Source organism: Leptinotarsa decemlineata, unplaced genomic scaffold (genome assembly GCF_025532065.1).
Source record: "Leptinotarsa decemlineata unplaced genomic scaffold, Ldec_3_MD MMD2_P_RNA_scaffold_9, whole genome shotgun sequence".
Classification (NCBI taxonomy): domain Eukaryota; kingdom Metazoa; phylum Arthropoda; class Insecta; order Coleoptera; family Chrysomelidae; genus Leptinotarsa; species Leptinotarsa decemlineata.
The window spans coordinates 17,217,298-17,237,507 of NW_027412536.1; the positions used below are offsets into that span (position 1 = coordinate 17,217,298).

A 20,210-nucleotide genomic window follows, 5' to 3' on the forward strand; every position below is an offset into this window, starting at 1 on the left:
ACGGCAGAGAAGCAGGTTCTGATTGCGTCACTACAATATCAGAGCCTGAATTCTGCCTTAGACAGGATTGATACAAAGGAACGTATTTCTTCATTTCTTTTTTGTCCGTGTATATCTCCAATATCATATAAAATTAGTTGAGTCACATCGGTCAGATCCTATTCTTGAATAATCGATACATTCGAAAGAGCGCGTCAGCATCATCAACCAATGATCACTCTCGACACCGTGAGGTAGGTGATCATTGGGTTCCAGAATCATGTGCCCTAAGCAGGCGCAATGAACCAAAAATGACAGCCTTCTGCATTTGTCGAGTCAGACTTTCTGCCTTTCTGCGGCAGCATGATCCTGAGATTCGAAAGTAGGGAGAGCATCATTCAAAATCAGATCAACCGTTTCAGCAGGGTGATTTTTTTTCAAGGATAAAACACAGGCACAACGGAAAAATCCTTAAGGCGCTCCCCGAGCGGTGCCTGTGCGAAAGTAGCAATTCGCATTGGATTTTAATCGCTGGAGATTAAATCCATTTGGAATAACTTTCTCAGGAAGTTTATTCCACATAAACAGTTCTCCAGATGAAAGAGTTTTTAAAAATTGAAGCTCGAGGTATACTGATTTGAACCTCAAAACGAAGAGCAGCCGCAGTCTGTCGCATATTTCTGATATGTACCGCTCTTGGTGGAATCAAATCTGCCAAGTCATTTGAACACTATATCTATAGAAGAGAGACAAATCTCCAACCTTTCTTCGATATTCCAGGCCATCATTCTAGATAGTGTCTTCGCAGTTCGAGAGAAGATCTGGATATTTCATCCATTTTTTCTCCGCTTTTCGGACAATACGAGTATTTGTCTCACCTGGAGCTGAAAACTCGTCGATTCTTCACTTTCATCGCAGAGGAGGTCAACATCAGGCTTATTCGCTTTATATCACCCCGTGGGTGAGTAATAAATAGTTTCAATAAATTCGGGACTTCTCATTCCTCACAACGGATTTTATCTCCCCCGAAGGCAACACCGGTGTCTCGTCAATATCGTAGGAGCAGTGAGGCGCCTCAAGGAGGCCCTGCACCTGTTGTCAATGACCTCTATATCCACCATGCGACCACGGTAGACTCAGTTATTGGAGACACCATCCTGGCAGGGCAAAGTTTACCCCTAAGTTTCCACTCGACCTAATAAGGAAAGCAGGTCAGATACTTTGATAAGCCGAGGAATGTTGTTGCATCGGTTTATCCCAAAATAATCGCAGAAATAAAGTGATCTCTGCGACTTTGATGAGGGATTTTTGCTGAATGGCTACCGTGGGAGTGCCGAAGATGATAATATAGCAGTTGCAATGTCATGTTATGTCGATGTATATAGGCTGGGATCGCCTATACTGGACATGCCGGCAGCAAGTGCATTAAGTTAGGTTAGATTAGGTTAGGTTAGGTTATGTTGGGTTAGGTCACAGCAGCTCCTGTACCTGGCGATCGCGACCTCTATATCGATTCGACCTAATGAGTCGGCAATGCGATTACCTTTACTTCTGTCGTGCCCTTTAATCCACCTCAGGATAATGTTATTATTCACCAAGGCTTTGGCTAAATCTTGGTGGCACTCTAGTACTAGCCCTGAGGAAGAACAGATGTTATGATGAGCCGAGACCATCAATGTTGTTATTGTTGTTTGACATAAATATTTTTGTCAAAGCTTGACATAACTCAAACGCATTTACATATTGAAGCTATTTAAGTGAAATCGTTTATTGCAGGAGCAGCTGAATACCGTAGGTACATATACAGCTTCAACGTGTAAAAACTTCAAGCAAAAGTAAACTTATAAAAAATCGAAAATAATAATATCCTCAAGAATAAATTGAAAATGTAATGAGTGTAAACAACTGCCATATGCAGTTGTTTTGCTATATTATATTACTGATGATGGGAGATGCTACTTATTGAAAGCTTAAATATTCACAGTGATAAACCAGTAGAGTAGTGAACTCTTATGTTCGAAACAGACTGGCGTACGAGCAAATTATTCGGTCGTTGTTGAAATACATTTCCCTTCAAGGACTTCTCGGGTGAAGATGTGGCTGCGAACCAGTGTTGCGAATGACCTGTTGCCAGGATCGTGGGTAATTAGAGGTTCTTCCTGGCAATTGTGTAACAAAATTTATTACAGGTAATTACCGGGTAATCGAGCTCACGATAAGCTGAACAACAATTAAATTTAAAACCCAGTCACTACTTAACCCTTATCAAATCTGATCGTTCGCTATAGTGTGCTAGGTATATTGAATTGGCGCTAATAAACTTGTTAGTGCTACTCGCACTTTTTACACCAAGTTGGCAGTTGAGGACTAGTGCATATTCAGTCTATTTTAATCTTTGAAGGATAGAAATACACTAATTGTGCACGAGTCCTGGAAGTCTCCTAAATAATTTGCTGTTGCGTTTTTTCAATAGGCAAGTTCAACTATTTCGCAATCTGTTCACTCACGGTTTCTGAACAAATTTTCCGAATTGAGCCTTGACAAGTAAAATCATAGGTATCGAACATTTCGTATCAATTGACGGGGAGATTGACTTTCGAAGCATCACATTTCTTGCTTTTAACATACATTTTCATCTGAAAACGCCGACTGTTTGAAAATGTTGGGTTCTGGCAAAAACCGAATGATTTCAGACACACTTGTGGGTAATTTGACCATTCATATTTGGCAATACTGCCGCGATTGTTGTGTACCTTCCGTGTCATTTCTATATGTAAACAAACGGTCCAATGCACATACAGTGTGTAAAAGCCAAATGGAATAAATTATTTCGGATGCGGTACATATTTTAACCAAATCACGAAACACGTCAAATTTAAATTATAATTTGACATACTTCAACGGAAAAATACTACCCCTATCTTCAACACCTGTTGAATAACAGGTACCTACAACCCCAATTTTTTTAAATGGGAAGTATAGGCTGGTGATATAAAGTTTGAAAGGTCTCTTCATTCTCCATTCAGAAATGTTATCGCTTCCAAAATTATTGTAACAATTAAGATAAAATGAATTGAAATCATATGGTTACCGAAATTCGATAAAATACACTTAAAACTTATTGCAATATACTCAAAACCTATTTCATTTTGAGGTATTGATAATAAGAAAGTAAGCAAAAACCATAGCGATGTTCTTTTCAGATGGTATCCTTTGAAAAATTGTAACGTGGCAACGTCAGTTTAAAACGCTTCGTCAACTTGTTTTGTATGTTACAACATTAGTTGTCAGTATTTTAATTCAAATTTAAAGTTCGTTAACTTCAAGTCTGACAAATGGTTAGATTAACGGAAATATATAAAATAACAGTTTTACAAATGATTGGTTACGGAGATAAAACATGAACACAACAGGAAGTAGCTCGGCTATTTCATGAGAACTTTCGTAATTTACCGCCCATTTCTCAAGGAACAATAAGCAAAATAGAGAAGCAGTTTCGCGAGCTTGGTCATGTGGTTTAGACAAAAAAAGCAGCTGCTAATGCAATGAGTGATGAACTCAAATCAGATGTGATGCTTGAGTTTGAGGAAAACCCACATACATCGAGTAGACAGGCATCCACTACATTCGATGTTAGCCATACATTGATAGTAAACATATTAAAAAAAAATAAAATGCATCCCTATAAAATGATACCTACTCAGGAGCTCATGGAAGACGATTTCGATAGAAGAACTTATTTTTGTGAGCAAATGATGTATATGTTGGATAACAATATCATCCAATCAGAAGACGTTATGTTTTCTGATGAGTGTACTTTGTCTCTTAACGGTCATGCTAATCGGCAAAATTGCCGCTACTGGTCAACGGAAAATACTCACTGGATTAGAAAAGAACACACGCAATACCCTCCCAAGGTTAATATTTGGGCAAGGATTGTAGGAAACCACCTCATTGATCACTTATTCATTGAGGGCAACTTGAATGACGATAATTATTTGGCGAGGATCGATTGAATGGCCAGCGCGATCATCTGATCTTTCATCATTAGATTTCTTTTCATGGGGATATGTAAAGAGCAATGTGTACAAAACTAAACTTTCAGATTTGAATGACATAAAAGAACTAATAACGCTTGCAATTAGGTAGGTCACGCCTGATATGTTAAATAAAGTTAGAAGAAGTTATTTGAGATTAGGATGTTACCAAGACGTCCGCTGTAAACATTTTGAACATCTACCTTGTTAACATCCATAGTTCTTTTTCGTATTCCACATTTCATTACGTTTTGCATTACATTTTAGTTTTTGAGTGTATTTTATCGAATTTCGGTAACCACATGTTTTTAATTTATTTTATCTTAATTGTTGCAATAAACTTGAAAGCGACGAGATTTTTGAATAGAGAAAGAAGAGACCTTCCAAACGATATATCACAAACCTATACTTCCCATTAAAAAATGGGGATTGAAAGTAGGGGTGGCATTTTTACGTTGAAATTATTTGACGTGTTTTTTTTTAATAAGTACACTAACCGAAATAATGAATTGATTCAATTTGGCTTTTATGCACTGTATGTACGACCAATAGATTTTTCATGAAACTCGCGGCTCCCTTGCCGAATACTCATGCAGTAGTAAACTCAGATTTTCATATAACTTTGAAAAAACACTTTGGCATTACATTCCAATATGACATGCACAACTTGTGTACACTCATTTCAAAAAATAGCCTTGATTTCTTCAATGCAATTTGTGTTTTGCAAAAACTGAAAACATATTTTTTGTGACATGTTGCCCATATCACATTTGATTCCACGATAGACAATAATAGGCAATCAAGAGTAATACCAATATATATTTCATCACTCTGTATATTATTTCCTACAATTCCATAAACACTTCCAGAAAGTTTTGTAGAGTCTGCATGAAAGTGAAGGCAATTGTTGTAATGTACCAGAAAATGTAATTGTTATAACTAGATTTTGAATTTCATCACAACGCATAATGAAACCATTAATCATCTATTACTATGGTCTTGAACGCAAATATTGTTAAGATAACTGAAATCAAATTCAAGTAACAAGTACTTATTTTTTTTTATTTGTTTCAAAGTCAATTCAAAATTAAAGCTTATTTCAGAAAAGAGGAAATTATTTTCCAATTTTAATGTCAGGACTCTGAAGTTAATTTTTTGAAAAAATAAAAATCAATTCAAATAAAAATATTAAAAAACAAATAAGTTTTGTTGTATGAATGGTTGTCGATTACAAAAAATATTTTCATTTCCAATTGCTCTTACAAATTCCAAAAACCACCACATGGATTGTTCGTGTCACTGAAATAAAATTTTACAGCAAAAATAGGCAGCTTTCAAACCTTTTCCAGACAATTAATTGCATTCGAGTATTTTGCAAATATTGAGTTCTCTCACCATTGAAAGAAAAACTCAAAAACCTTGCTATGAGATGCATCATTATTTTCTCTTTTAAGAATTTGAAAGGTAAATTGATTTCACCGCTAAAGACAAATGATTCTAATCTCAGTTTAAGAAAATATATAAAGAAAATTACTTACAGTAAAAATTTTTCGACCAGTAGATAAATTCCCGAGTGTAACACAACTACGAAAGTAAAAGTATTTTATTAACTAACACTAATGATCCTTACGGAACAACTGCATCAGCATAATATAATAGGTAATGGTTATAATGCCATTTTCGAGTAAAACCAGTGGGGAAAGAAATGAAAATGATCCTCAGATAATGAAATATAGCTGCGTACTCGCGAAACAGAAGACAAAGCAATATTCTTTTCACGCGTTCTTTCCGCGTCACTCTACTGGGTGATGCATGTTTATCCTACGCATACAATGTTTGATTATATCTGAAATGGTCCTGAAAGTGATATTTTGAAAAGAAATACGGAATCTTCACCTCTTCCAACACTCCTACACAATAGGTTCTGTCAAATTCCTGTCGAAAAACAAATACTTCGTCTGTGAAAAAAAAATCATGTTGGATATTATCCAATGTTCGTCGAGATATTTGCGGAGGAAATAGTTGTTTTCAGATAGACCCTTGCCAGATCTCTGTTGTACAGGAACTTTGGAAAAAGTTAATGTGGCTAAATGCGCCGTACGAAAGCAAAGGCCAGTTAATGTTCAAATTTTTTTATCCCTTCTTGAAATAGTTGTCAGCCTGATTTCATATCAGGAGTTAGGGAAATGAAACCACAAAATCTACTAGAAGTGAATAAATGAACCGAAGAAGAAATAACACATTTGTACTTGTATTTCGTAAATGATAATACAAACACTGGTGGGAATGAAATAAGAAAGTGACATTGGAATTACTAGAAACTTGAGAGTAATGACAAATAAATTGGTATTCAAATTCGACTTTCAAATATTTGTTTAGTGAAATGCCTAAGCTCAGAAAATATAACGTAATGATCAAGAGTGGCGGATTCAGAGAAATATCTTGAACCGAATTTAAAAGTTCAATGGTCAAAATATTACATTTTTAATTACAAAACATATTTTGTATAACTTCCAATGAAGATTTAAGTCTCGAAAGAAAAATGTAACTACAGTATTAATAATAAGAATAATGATTTTTTTAGTTCGATGTTCCTTAAAAGCGTGTTAATAAAAAAATACTTTTTTCAAATGAAGAAATACATGTAAAGTGAGTTAGAATTATATCAAGGAGGTTAAGTACAGCGCCATCTGCCCGCGAATAGATCAAGCAATAATTCGATATATTAAGGAGGTTACTTACAGTGCCATCTGCCCGCGAATAGATCAAGCAATAATTCGATATATTAAGGAGGTTACTTACAGTGCCATCTACCCGCGAATAGATCAAGCAATAATATCGATACATCTGTCAAATACAGATCCCGAGCTTGAGAGTTACAAACAAACATACATACATACAGGTGAAGCTGATATAAAGCGTGTGAAAAAACTTCATACTTCAAAGAAATCATTTGTAAAATTAATGATTTTTCAATATTTTTATTTCTTTTATGACGAAGCAAAGTATGTAATTGTGTTTTATCTAAATAAACATAAATATAGTGTTGAAGTTTGTCCACAGCATCAAATTCTTTCAAATAGATAAGTGAGGTTAAAGAAACAACAGTGTAGGGCGAAAGTTAACATTCAACGTTTGAAATTACATAAATGAATTTAACAAAATAATGAAAGGACAAAATGTACATGAAAATATATCAATTTCAATACTTTCTAATAAGGAAGACAATAGTGTTGCGTCACTTTTCGGCAAGAGGCCAGTACCATTTTTTTTTCAAATAGAAGGGGGATCATAAAATAATTTGTTTGATATGTATCTCAATTATTTATCCAACACTGTTTTATATTTGGGAATCGAATCAGCCGTTCGAGAGTGATTAAAAGTTTCATATTTGTTTTAAGAACCTGCAAACAAAGAAATATCATAATTTCAAGAAAAATGTATACAAAACTCACACCAGTTTATCCCAATGAATATTCACAATGTTTGCCATTTACTTTCTGACAATAACGAACTTAAACATTTTTTCAAACCTAAATGTTGACCAAAACTAGTCTGATTTTGATTCTTCATCATTGTTGGAGAATATTTTTTTGCCTGGAACTAGCAGTGGTTTACTTCTTCTCGTCAACTGAATGAAATATCTACTCATCTATTTTCTTGGTTACCAAGTATGGAGATTTTCATTTTCTGATATAAGCACACTGGTATCTCCTCACTTGAAATCTGTATTCGTAGCTTTCCTGTCTAACATCTTCTTCATCTTGTCGCTGGTTGTCTATAAACGTTGCATCGTGAGTTCATGAACTTTCGACACTCGCTCCCTGATTCTCTCGACAATCTATGTTTGTCCATTCTGGATATTATTATTGGGTGGCAACTCAAATAGTAGATCTAAGGATAGTCTCATGTCTCATCTACTTTCCAGCTATTAGAATCGATAGAGACACACCTGTCGTTTTTCTATGCTAGAAAAAATAATAGTTGCAGCTGGTCCCAATATTTCGGGTTCGTCTGAAATTAACGTAAATAGGTTCTGGCAAATTATTTTGTGATGACATTCTACTATTCCACCTGAGTCTAGCTGAAGTGGGATCGTCTTGATTCCTAATGTTTGCATCAATTATTTCCACAACACTCACTCAAAATTTATTCTTCCTCAGTTGGAGTATAATTTCAAAGATGCTCTTTGTCTGACACCTACATTGTTAAGAAACGCCTCTTCTTCTGTTCCAGTCTTTTGATTCGGGATATGGAGAATTTGAGGTTATTTTGAAAATAATCACTACCATCAAGTATTTGTTGCCGTTATCGGCCACAGGAAAATGTTCTAGACTTTCTACTGCGACTCTATCGACGGATGATTTCACCAGATGTTGGGACATTTATTTTGTTTATTGTGGGGCTCATTCTCGAAGAGTAAATATCACATCGAGAATGGGTACCACCATAAGTAACCGAGGGAAAATGACCCAACATCTGCTGGGATCCCCTTTCGAAAGAGTCACAAGAAACGTAGCAGAACATTGTTCTGCAACTGATAAGGACAACAAATAACTGATGGTAGAAATCGATTATTTCTTGAAATAACCTCAATTTCACCCTTGTCTAAAGCAAAAGGCTGCTACAGTAGCAGAGGCGTTCCTTATCAATGTATTTGTCAGACCCATAGACTGAAAAATATCCATATTCAATTAACCAGAACCCATTTACGTCAGTTTAGGATAAAACAAAGATCATAACAAGCTGAAGTTCCTTCAACTATATATTATAGAGAAGCGCAGTCCACGAAACGACAGATTTGTCGTCTTCTGACTACCAAATGTTGGATGTTTCAATGTTTTGCGTTATTTAGGTCTTGTCGCTACTGGTAAGTAGATATTATCAAGTTGGTCTTCTAGATTGCCCATCTGTTCGTCTGGTTCACTGGTCATTTCTTCCATGACCCGCTCAATTATTTTTCCAAACTTATCTCTTTTTACTATGCCACTGGAAATCTGCACTCAAGCCTATATTTCTTTGACTTCTCCTTTAAACTTTTTAAATTTTACTACTTATGATAATAATTTTAAATTTTCACCATATAGAATTCACTTCCAATACACGTTTCACTACAACAGTAGCTTCCTCAGTCGGTCTGGTATTCTAGTATGATTCACCTTCGTATTTCTTCGTTTTCCTCAAATATTTCGCCTTGCACCCGTTCGATTTTACTTTCTGGAAAATAAAACATAATTATGCTCAGTGACGTAGCGAAAGGGGGGGGGGTCCGAACTCCCCGAAATTTTAAGACATATTAGAAAATAAATTGAGCATGGAGCAGGTGAAAGAAAGTTATCGTTACTCTTGTCTACAAACATTAAATTATCATACCATTGTTGATTTGTCCTTTTGTTAGAGCTCGGCCGCTGGGGTATTGTAATGGCGGTGTTTGTATAGCTGGCCGAATTTCGACTGGACTGTCACAGTCTAGTTCGCAGGCCAGCCGCTAATGGAAGCACAGATAGATCCATTGTTCCACCTATCAGGCCCGCGATTAAGATTATGGCTGAAGATTTACTTGTGTGTGAGAGACGCCTGTGACAAAAACTTCTACCCTGCTATCAACTATTTTGTTGATTTTATTTGTTTTAACACATTTTCTTTTAGACACACTATTGAAAAATATATAAATCAAAACGATTTATAAATACTAATAGTAAAAAAAATATTTATCGAAAATAAAACTATGAAAAATTAAAATAATCCTTAACTGATTTCTGGTCAAAACTAAAAGAAATCAAATAGAAATAACTACAAACAACTTGTCTGCTGCAGGTGCTTGCTACATTACCAGTCTACAGCAGAGATAAGAGATCCTTCTCATATCTCAAAAGAATTAAAAGCTATCTTCTGTTCTCTCTCTCTATATATATCTGACTTTCATAAAATAATTGATCATTGCACAGTTCATCATTATGCAGATGACACTCAGTTATATTATCTTTCCTCCAAGTAACTGGCAGGTGGCAATGAAAAAATCTCAGCTAATACTTTTTGGCTCGAAATACAAAAGGTGGGAAATTGAGAAAAGAATGGAAATAATCCAACTTGGACAAGACTTTCTACAAATAATTACAGAAAGCAAGAACTGAGATTTCACAAACATATAAATTCATTTTGTCGTAGCTCGTACAGTATTTTTCGTCAACTCTATCAAAGTAGAGATATTATGACTTCCAAATTGAAGTTGAAACTTTGCGAAACCTTTATATTGTCAAGATTAGCATATTGCGATATAGTCTACGGCCCTACTTTGATACAAATTTATGTAAATCGCTTACAAAAAATACAAAACAATTGCATTTGTCTTTCTTATGGTGTGAGAAAATTGACCATATATCCCCAAGTTCAAGGAGTCAGGTTGGTTACCGGTTGCTAAAACCTGGCAGTTCCACCTACTCGTCAATTCACATAAATTCCTCATTTACAAAAAGCCAAATTATATTTATGAAAGATATAAAACTTTCAAATCTCAGAATAATTCGAGGACACGAAACCATCACACTTTTATTATTCCAAAACACACGACAGCCTGCTTTTCTCGTAGTTTTATTTACAACTCTTTATAAATAATGTATGTATGTATGTCAATGAATAAAGCTCATTTATTATTATTGTTATTATTATTATCTGAGGAATTCTAATGAACGACTAAATGGGTTTTCTCTATTGTCAATTCATTCTCATTCATTGTCAACTCCAATCAACAGTGATGAAGTAATCGATGAAATGGTCAGAAGTGGAAATAGGAAAGTAGTGATGTAACTTAGGGCATTATTGTTAAATTCAAGTGTTAAATTCATTTATGTGATGTTAAAAGTTTAAATATAATTTAACTATTGCTTTACACTGTTGATTTTCTAGCCGTACTCATCTATTTGAAAGAGTTTGAAGCTCTGGACAAACTACAACACTATATTTATGTTTATTTGGATAAAACAGAATTACATACTTTGCTTCATCATAAAAGAAATAAAAATATCAGGAAATAATGAATTTAAAAAAGATTTCTTTGAAATATGAAGTTTTGAGTTTTTCCGAATATGAAAAGTGTTACAATTAGTTTGAAACCCTCTATTTAGTACCCTATTTTTCAAAAATTTTCCCGAGGGTAGCCTCGGACCCCCGTATTCCTGGCTCCGCTACCGAATGCTCCTTTAAATACTAATTATTTATTGTTTGAGCTGTTAAGCAGCAAGTTGACTGCAGACGTCCGTTTTGACTTTTGTGAACGCCCGTGTACGTGTAGTACAGTATTTCTTATGGGCGGCTTGAGTCGCTGGAACGCGACTGCAATTGTGTGGTCGATCCGACCGCAAAATGTGGTTCGTGTACGGGCGCTCTTAGAGATGACGTTGAGTTGCTGGGAATGTTACGTGGAAAGAAAAACTAGGTATTCCAGGAACTTTATTTAGCGGCTTCAAAATGAATTAGCCCCATGAATTAAAAAGAGTATTTCAGACGTATTTTTCAAACAACTTGATTGACATTCACTATTGTCAAAACTACGCATCGTATACAGAATGTTGGCAGGAGTTGCCTCATTCAACATAAGAAACATATACTTTTTGGTCTTATTCTTCTTCCCTCAAGTTTTCCTTTCATTACCACTATTTGTACCAATTGTTTGGAAAATAATGAAAGAGAAAGTCTTATGAAATTTTTGAATTAACAAAATCTACGCCTGATTACCTATTGTTGTTCGGGAATACTGCAGTAGATTAAATAATGAACTGATTAGTGTGATATAGTGATCTGAAATTCATATTTCCGTTGCTAAAAACATCAAGAATATTCAAGTTGAAATCACCCATGAAAAATATGTTGTCATTAATATACGAAATAACAGTGAGACTATCTTGAAATAAATCGGAATTTAAATGTTTCATTCAATTTTTTTGGTTTTTGCAATTCCTTAAGTGAATGAAGTGATTTCTAATGAACTATTTTTGACTTATTCGCCATAAAATTGGGGTAAAATTGTGAAAAATTACTTCTCGTATATGTTAACGAAATAGTTGACACCGAATCTGAAATGATTTTGTCAAAGATTATATAGAGGTTTTCCGAAATTTTTAGGAAACACTCTATTATTTTTTCAATGGGGTCTATTAAAATATTTGAACAGTAGTTTACTCGTTCTGATGGCTCGGAACAGAAATTAATTGCGAACACATAAAAGAATGAGAAAATAATTGAAAAATTATGATTTTTCGAAATTTAATTTCCATTCACTATTCCATTTATATAATAAGTTTAAGTTTAATATATACATGGAAAAAGTCATATTTAATCATCCACTACTTCGAGTGTATCAGCACTGAAACAATTGATATTTTACTGATGTCTTCTGAGTAGTATCAAAAATGGAGAGCTAAATATTTTACAAGACTGATATTAGTCACTAGTAAAATCATATCTGCCCTTCCAACGTACCTATTTCTTCATTCAAACGATTATCATTAGCTCGCCTCATATTATTCCAAAATTACCGGTAATTGTTCAGGCGAGACAAGAAAAACTGCAAAACAATTACCGTTGTTGTACAAATCCATCCTAATAATTAGATAGTTAGTTTGTCAAATGCCACAATGAATCAAGTATATAACTTTCACCTTTACTGAGTTTATTAGAAAACGTACAGCATTTGCCATTTAATGAGTTGTTATGAAATTAAAATTTTACCTCATTGTTTATATGCGTTGCCCCATTTGCAACAATATCGATAAGAACTTTGAACAAAATTTTATACACTCTAACGTTATAAATCTTGTTGAAATATCATTGTCACGCCCTAACACAGATAACCTGAATACATTTCTCAGTAATTATCGAACAGAAAATCAAAATTCTAAATAAAGAAAAACAATCAGATCAACTAGTCGAGACGTGAAGTTATGTTTCAAAAAAAAAATAACAATGGACATTTTGCCATTAATATATTATTTATATAAATGAAAAGTTGGCACTGACGTTGATTATGCCCTAACACAAGACAATCTGAATACATTATTATATATAAACTGTTTGAAACGAGATATTTTCCTGCTCTTCTGAAAAATGATTGACTGAACCACTTTTTTTTTTAAAGGAAACCGAAACAAATGTTTTAAATCATTGGTAAATATCTAGTCTGATATTTCGAAAATAATGGAAAAGGATCTTGAAACACCTTTTGACAAAACATCTTCATCCTCCACCTCGTAACTGGTAGACTAAGCTTACAACGTTACTACACAATTACAGTTTATGTTCATTCAAATGAGTAATAATAAGTTAATCTTTTCTGAAGAAGATGGCGCCACTAGATCCTTCCCACATATAAATTAAAAACTATTTTTGAATAGGTTTTTTATAACAATCTTATCAGAGGAAAACAAAATGTAACCATTTTTAGTGACGAGTATCGTTACTTTCCAGTTTCATCCAAAAGTTGAGCCTTAATGGCTATTGGCGTAAATTCGCTTTTTAATATAATTTCCATTTGCTGGTCTTCCTTTACGTAAGAAAAACAAATTATACCTTCAAATATTCTTTAAACTGCCTGAAACTTCCAAATTAACATTAACGTCATTGGAAAGTTGTTCGATTCAAACTTTCATTTTTTCATGTATGAATGTCTTCTTTTAGTGTGGAGCTGAAACTGGCAAATTTCGACAACTGTTATACTCGTAGATAATGAAAGAACAAGACAGTGTTTGTTATTTTTTTGCCAGCCTTATCCACATTCAATAATAAAACCCTGAGATTCTCCGGTTTTGGCTCAACCCCTAGGACAGAAGAACTACGCAATAATGATGCCACAGCTTGCCAAGCTCGAAGGCCATAAAGCACAGAATTCCCTCTATCGGGAAAAAAGCGGGGAAAGCGGACCCCCTTTTTCTCTTATTTATTAATCAAAAAAAAAACCCCTATACAACTTTCATAATAACATAAGTTGTCCAGACTATGAACCTTAGCTTAAAAAAACACAAAAATAAAATAAAGTAAAATAGAACAACTCTAACTCCAAAAACAGAAAGTTTAACTCTAAAAACTGTGGAAGGCTATAGTCTTGATCAATCCATCTACGCAGTAGACTTGTGTAGAGGAGCAGGTCGACAGAGGTCCCGCTTTGCTTGATCCTCCTGTCAAGCCTCCACTCGCCGTCAAGCCTTCACTCGCCGGATAATAACTTTAACCTCCAGTCGGTTTAAATCCCTTCATCGCCAATGACGTGTTCAGACATCTCGTTTATGAACCTCACCCATTCCTCTTTTACTCGAAGCACCTCCTTTCTCAGCTTCTCCCTCCATCTCATTCTTTCTTCCAGTCTACATACTTTCACTGTGTTCTGCTGTTTCGGGGCCCCCAGTGCCGCAGGAGCATGGAACTTACCGGCCTAACCCAAATCTACTCAGGTATTCGGTGAAGTTGCCGTGCCCCGTCATCAGCTGCACCGCCTTCCGATTCAACCCCAGTCTTTCTCTCCCATTCATATGTCCATCTTCCCTCGTCACTCGTGTCCCATTTTTTTTGCCATTTTTCCCTTATGTTCTCATTTATCCTTCTTCTTTCATCCTTCTTGTCATACATTACTACGCTCCATCCTATTTCTTCCTCATTTACTGCCCTTAAACATTCCGCACGTTCTCTGGCATTCCCTTCATTCGCTCTATCGTGCCTTTTTCTCCATTCAATCCATGTCTTTTTTTCCCTTCTTTTTCGATCCTCAATTTTTGTGAGTATCGTCACTGCTCGTTTGTTTTTTGGTCGAGCTCGACTGCGATCTTTGATTCACTGACCACTTTTATTCTCTCTATTTCACTCCTTTCAATCACTCTCTCAATCGCTGCCATTTCCAATTCGTTTATGTCATTCATCCCTTCTACTCTCTCTCCTCCCTGTTGCCATCCATTCCGTTCTCTTTAGGACCAACCTACGCTCATCTTTCCATTAATCGCCCTACCGGCGTCCACATATACTTCGGTCATGTTTTCACACTCCTCCAGTACTCTTCCGGCGTTCCAGGGGGATACCCTTTCCTTCTCTGTCACTCTTGCCCTATTTTTCTCCCTTCCGTTCGCCATCCATTCCTGATATCTAGCCGCCGCCTCTATGTTGAGTGGAGCTACCCCGTCCAGTAGTGTTAATGCAGCAGTGGCGGTCGTCCTTATCACCAACAGAAAATGTTTCTGCGCGGCTAGTATCTGTCGCCTTATCCTAGTGTCATTCGCTCTGGCCCCCCACACTTGTACTCCGTACAGAAGTGCAGGTTTTGCCACCCTTTCATATATTATCCTGACACACTCTCTTCTTAAATTCAGTTCTCTTCCAGTCCATCTCCTCATTCTCCTCGCCATTATGGCCATCTTCCTACGTACCTCTTTCATGTGGTCGATAAATAGAAGTTCTCTATCAACAACAATTCCGAAGTACCTAACGTTCTCTTTTACTTCTATTGTTTTCCCATGCATTCTGACCACAGCTGGTCTCTCCAACTTTCTTGCTGCTACAAACATACATTCCATCTTTTTGTGATTGTAGTTGACCCATGTTTCGTCTTCCCATTCCATGCATGCCTCCAAACCATACTCCATTTCTTCTCTATAACCTTCGCGGATGGTCCTTCCACAATCAGCATCTGATCATCTGCATAGGCTTGTGCCCACACGATATCAGCTCTGACATGCTGCTCGTAGGGAACTCCCTCGTTCACTCTCTCATTTTCTCGTTTATTCATTTCTCTCAACCTTTCGAACCATCTTTCCATGATGATGAGACATAGCGTAGGTCCCAGGCTTGATCCCTGTGGACAGCCCCTGTCCACGGGCTCTACCAGTCCTCCACTCATCTCTTCCCTGTTCCCTATGACGTTCATGCAAAGCTCTCCCATATTTCCAGGGACACCCATTCCTTTCATGCTGTTTTCGATGGCTGAGGCCCAAGCCGAGTTGAAGGCGTTGGATAGATCCAGCGCGACAACCAAGCTGTGCCACCCTTCTCTCTTATTCTTCTTGATACGTTCCACCATCTTCTCTACTGCCATTACCGTGTCTCTTCCCGCACGAAAACCGTATTGGTTCGGCGAGAAGTGATCCCCTTTCTCACACCAAGACTGTAGTCTACCGTTCAAAAGTCTGTCTAGGAATCTGCCGAGAGCCGGCAACAGGCTAATCGGCCTCGGGTTCCCGTCCTTTTTTGGTATCCATACAATCTTGATTTTTTTCCATACCCCCGGAGAGTACCCCGCTCGCAGACATTGGTGCAGATTTGGACCATTTGGCCTCCCAGGGTTTTTACTGATCGCTTCAGGGCCTCATTGGGGATCCCGTCGCCAGCTACCTTACCGGCTTCCAGGCCTTCGAAGACCACCAGGATCTCCTCTGGCGTGAATTTCGTCTTGGCTTCGCCCCAGTAAGCTTCCTGGGCCCTCCTCACCATCCGCCTGGCTTCGGAGTTCAACTGCACATCGTTTCGGGGGAAGTAGTGCGCGAGGAGGTACCTATTTGTCTCCTCAACCCCCCGGTGTACGAGCCGTCGTTCCTCCTCACCGAGGTGGGTACTTCGCCGGCTCTTTTATCCTCTAGCATCCGATACACTCTATCCCAAGGTCTCTCCTGTTGTATTCTCTCCACCTTCTCCTTCACCCATTCTATTCGCGCCTTTTTCACTCCTCTCTTGTACTCGTTCCTTGCTCTCCTGTATATCCCCAGTTTTTCGGTCCTTTCTTGTCCCAGTGAGCTCTGGAACTCCCTCCGTACTCTACGTACGTTTTTTCTCATTCTCTCTAGCCTGTCATTCCACCATTTATTTTTCCCTTCCACTGTTCTAGTGATCCAGGGTCCTCTTGCATGCGTCATGTAGAATTCTTTGCATTCGTTCTGCCTCTCTCTCTATCCCTTCTCTCCCATTCACATCCCCCAGTTGGAATCGAGACAGGATTATGTCCATCCTGTCCCAATTCGCACTGGCCACATTCATTATCTTCCTTGCGCCTTTGAGGGCCATCCGCTATAGTTATCACAATCATTCTGTGGTCGCTTATCGTCTCGTCTGCTAGCACTCGCCACTCGTCTATTTGCAACTCGTCCGTGACTGTTACGTCTACCCAGCTTTCGCCTCTCGTACTGGAGAATGTTGCCATGCCATTCCATTCGTTCTGAATCGTGTAGCCATTTGTGGCTACCCAATTCAACATTTCCTCCCCTCTTTCATCCGTCAAATTTCCTCCCCAGGTCTCATTCTTCGCATTGAAGTTTCCCAGAATGATTTTTCGTCCTTTCCATGCGACGAATTCGTTCCTAGCTCTCCTCAGATTCTCACCTATCACCCTGCCTGGTTCATCGTATACATTCATCACCTTCAATTCTTTCCTTTTACTTCCTACAATCACTCCTATCGCGTTTACGTTTACTTCCCCTTTATAGGCATGGGAGTCGATATCCTCCCGCACCCAGGTCCTGACTTTCATTCCACGGCCAGAGTCAGCCTTTTGCCATACTTTCCATGGACCTTCCCCGATCCAGGGTTCCTGTATGCACACTATAGAAGCCCCGAGTCGTTCGGCTATTTCCGGGTCAGGTGGGTCGAATGTAGGCAGGGGCAGACCCTGCTTACATTTATCTGAACTACCTTAAGCATTATGGTGCGATCGACTCCTCTGTGCCTCCACTCTCCTCTGGTATACCGGGCACATGATATCCTTTGCTGTATGTGTCCTTTCTGTTAGTCCCGCTCTTCTGCAGTTTACGCAGTTGAGGGGGCGCGTTTCTCTACAGTCCTTTCCTTTGTGCTTGCCACCACATTTACTACATGCTGGCTCGTCTTTGCAATTCCTAGCACTATGTCCAAAGTGACAACATTTAAAGCATATGCCCACGTTCGTACTTTCTTCCACATAGTTCCAAGCCATGTCTACGGATATCCGCCCTGCATTGATTAGTCTCCTAAACGTAGTTTGGTTGGTCGTGATGGTCACGTTTTTTCTCCAACTGCTGTTTCTGCACACCCTTCTTCTTACCACATTTAAGCTGTCCCATTCCGCCTGTGTCCAGTCGCTCGTGAGTCCAGCGTTCTGTTCTCTGAGTACTGTGATTATATCCATGGATGTGTACCCCTTGTCAATCCCTGTGAGTAGGAGCTGCGGAGTTAACGATGTTCCCTGAACTCTTACTCTTCCCTCTCTCAATCGCTTTCCTGATTTTTTCTTTCTCTATTACATTCTTACTTTCTATTATCATGGCCCCACTATTGTGCCTTCTCGCATAGCTTATACCCTCCATGCATCCCTCCTATTGTAGGCACTGCCTCACCACTCTCGCTATGTTCCTCTCTTTTGTATTGGCTTCCGGATCCTGGTTTTCCTCCTTGAGTGCTACCACTATTTCTAATGGTGACGGTGGGGTTTTTCACCCTGGCCTTACTTCTTCTGTTGCCTGTTGTCCTCTCTTTTGGATTCTGTTAAAATCTGCGTATGCCCGTTCTCTTCTTTTCTGCGCCGTCTGGCTCTACCTTCACCAACTGTAGACCTCGCAGCGTCGGTTTCCATGTCCGTGATGGTCGCTGCCTCATTCGAATCGCTGACTTCAGAGGGTGTCGGTATCACTCCTGTTGTGATTGCTGTAGCTGTGGGCTCTGGTACCGTCTTTATTGTATCGAACTGTGCGACAGTTCTTAATTCCCCATGTCGATGCAGTTACCTGCGAGGCCAATGCCTCCAGTATATCTTTCACTTCTGGATTCATCCCTGTCTCTCTCAAGCTCAGCATTCTCGCTCGTTCTTTCGCAAGTTCTCTCGCAACATGTCTCTCCGCTCTCATCCGTCCAATCTCTTTCTCATATCTATCTACAATCATACTCACCTCGTTGGCGATTCCCAGGGTGCCCCGTTTTACCGCGAATTGTTCCACCTTCGTAAATTGTACTTTTACCGCTTTGGCGGCTCGTGGCTTCCTCAATTTCGTCCAGCTTGCGACGAATGAATGCCAGTGAGGCATGTCCTCTTTTCTTTTCAACTTCCACCTCTGTCGCCTCCTCCTCATCTTCCTCAATTGTAGTGCTATTAAGTTTTTCAGTCACAATTCTATCAATCTTTTCAATCGATTTGTTTAACATACCTATCCTGGACGGATTCCACCATGGCCCCTATGGCTTCTTTCACTGCTACCTCGATTATCTTCTGCTTATTGGCAGCTCTTTCATTTTGGCTACTTCCCTTGATTGGTGACCTCAAGAGAATAACCTTCGGATTAAATATTTCCTTTTCGTTTGCTCTCTCCTTCTCCCTATCTTCCTCAAAACCATCCTCTTCCTCTCGATTCTGCTTCCTCTTTTTGTCTTCCATATTTGGAAGGCCCTAGCAGCGATTTCCTACTATTTAGCTTCCTCCTGGTCAGTTTTCAGGTTTTGACGCCCCGCGTTAAAATTTTAGTTTTAACGCCAGAGTCGTCAGACTCTGTATTTACACTGGTCTATCGATTTTACGGTTTTTGCCGCCAGTCGTCAAAATGACGCGGGCGTCAACATTTTTCCCTTCCTTCAAAACAAATTTTGTGTCTGTTAGAAAATCGATCGTTACTCATACTTTTAGGTCAGCTATTTTAATGTTTTCATGCGAAAAGGGCCCGCCACTTATGTTCGAAGGACCGACAAAATCTTTATCTGAGCTGATTAAATTCCGTCGTTTTTGGCTGGTGGCTTCGATCATTTTATGTGTTTCACTTCACTTTCAAAGGTCTATTTACTATTCTTGAAGTTCAAATATAACTAATTTCACTGAATTCACTATAATTTGCAGATCATTTTCATACTACTCACTCCATTCGAGTCTATAAAGTTTGCTAATTTCCTCAAAAACACGTCTGTCCTCAACGAATTCTCGAGGGACAGTGGTAAGTTTTGACTAACTTTAAACACAAACCACCTACTATATAGACTCCCCACGGCAATGGTATCGGTCGAAGATGCTTTTGTAGTTCGTTGTTTCAACCTGTAGATGTCACAGCAACGATTTATCAAATTATGACCATGCGTAGTTGACGACAATGCTGTCAGCTGGCAACGATTTTCAGCTCCCTCTATAACTTAGAATCGGAACTAAACAAATAAGCGGGAAACTTAAACTCAATCATGGAAACTTTTCCTAGAGATCAATTACCCTAACACCAAACT

General features: G+C 38.1%; 2 protein-coding genes across 2 annotated transcripts in view; one reads left to right on the forward strand and one right to left on the reverse strand.

Annotated features, from left to right (window-relative positions):
• Positions 1 to 8,330: 8,330 nt before the first annotated feature.
• LOC111508530 (uncharacterized) lies at positions 8,331 to 19,957 on the reverse strand. The gene is made up of 3 exons (XM_074170747.1): positions 19,157 to 19,957; positions 18,902 to 19,098; positions 8,331 to 9,233 (listed from the first exon to the last, which is right to left on the reverse strand). The coding sequence occupies exons 1-3, from the start codon at positions 19,381 to 19,383 to the stop codon at positions 9,172 to 9,174; spliced, it is 486 nt and encodes a 161-aa protein (XP_074026848.1). The 5' UTR covers positions 19,384 to 19,957; the 3' UTR covers positions 8,331 to 9,171.
• LOC111514110 (uncharacterized) overlaps positions 19,734 to 20,210 on the forward strand; it is a 37,108-nt gene continuing 36,631 nt past the window's right edge. The window contains exons 1-2 of the mRNA XM_074170750.1: positions 19,734 to 19,773; positions 19,837 to 19,930. The gene's annotated coding sequence lies outside the window, so the exon portion shown is untranslated. The remainder of the gene's footprint in view (positions 19,774 to 19,836; positions 19,931 to 20,210) is intronic.

What these genes read in the sequence shown, in the direction of transcription:
- LOC111508530 (XM_074170747.1), bottom strand. Translation starts at nt 19,383, where the DNA reads ATGGAAGACAAAAAGAGGAAGCAGAATCGAGAGGAAGAGGATGGTTTT. An exon ending in GTGGAATCCGTCCAGGATAG is followed by an intron (nt 19,099 to 19,156) that starts GTATGTTAAACA and finishes AAAACTTAATAG; the next exon opens with CACTACAATTGAGGAAGATG. An exon ending in CCCTGGGAATCGCCAACGAG is followed by an intron (nt 9,234 to 18,901) that starts GTGAGTATGATT and finishes TTTATTTTCCAG; the next exon opens with AAAGTAAAATCGAACGGGTG.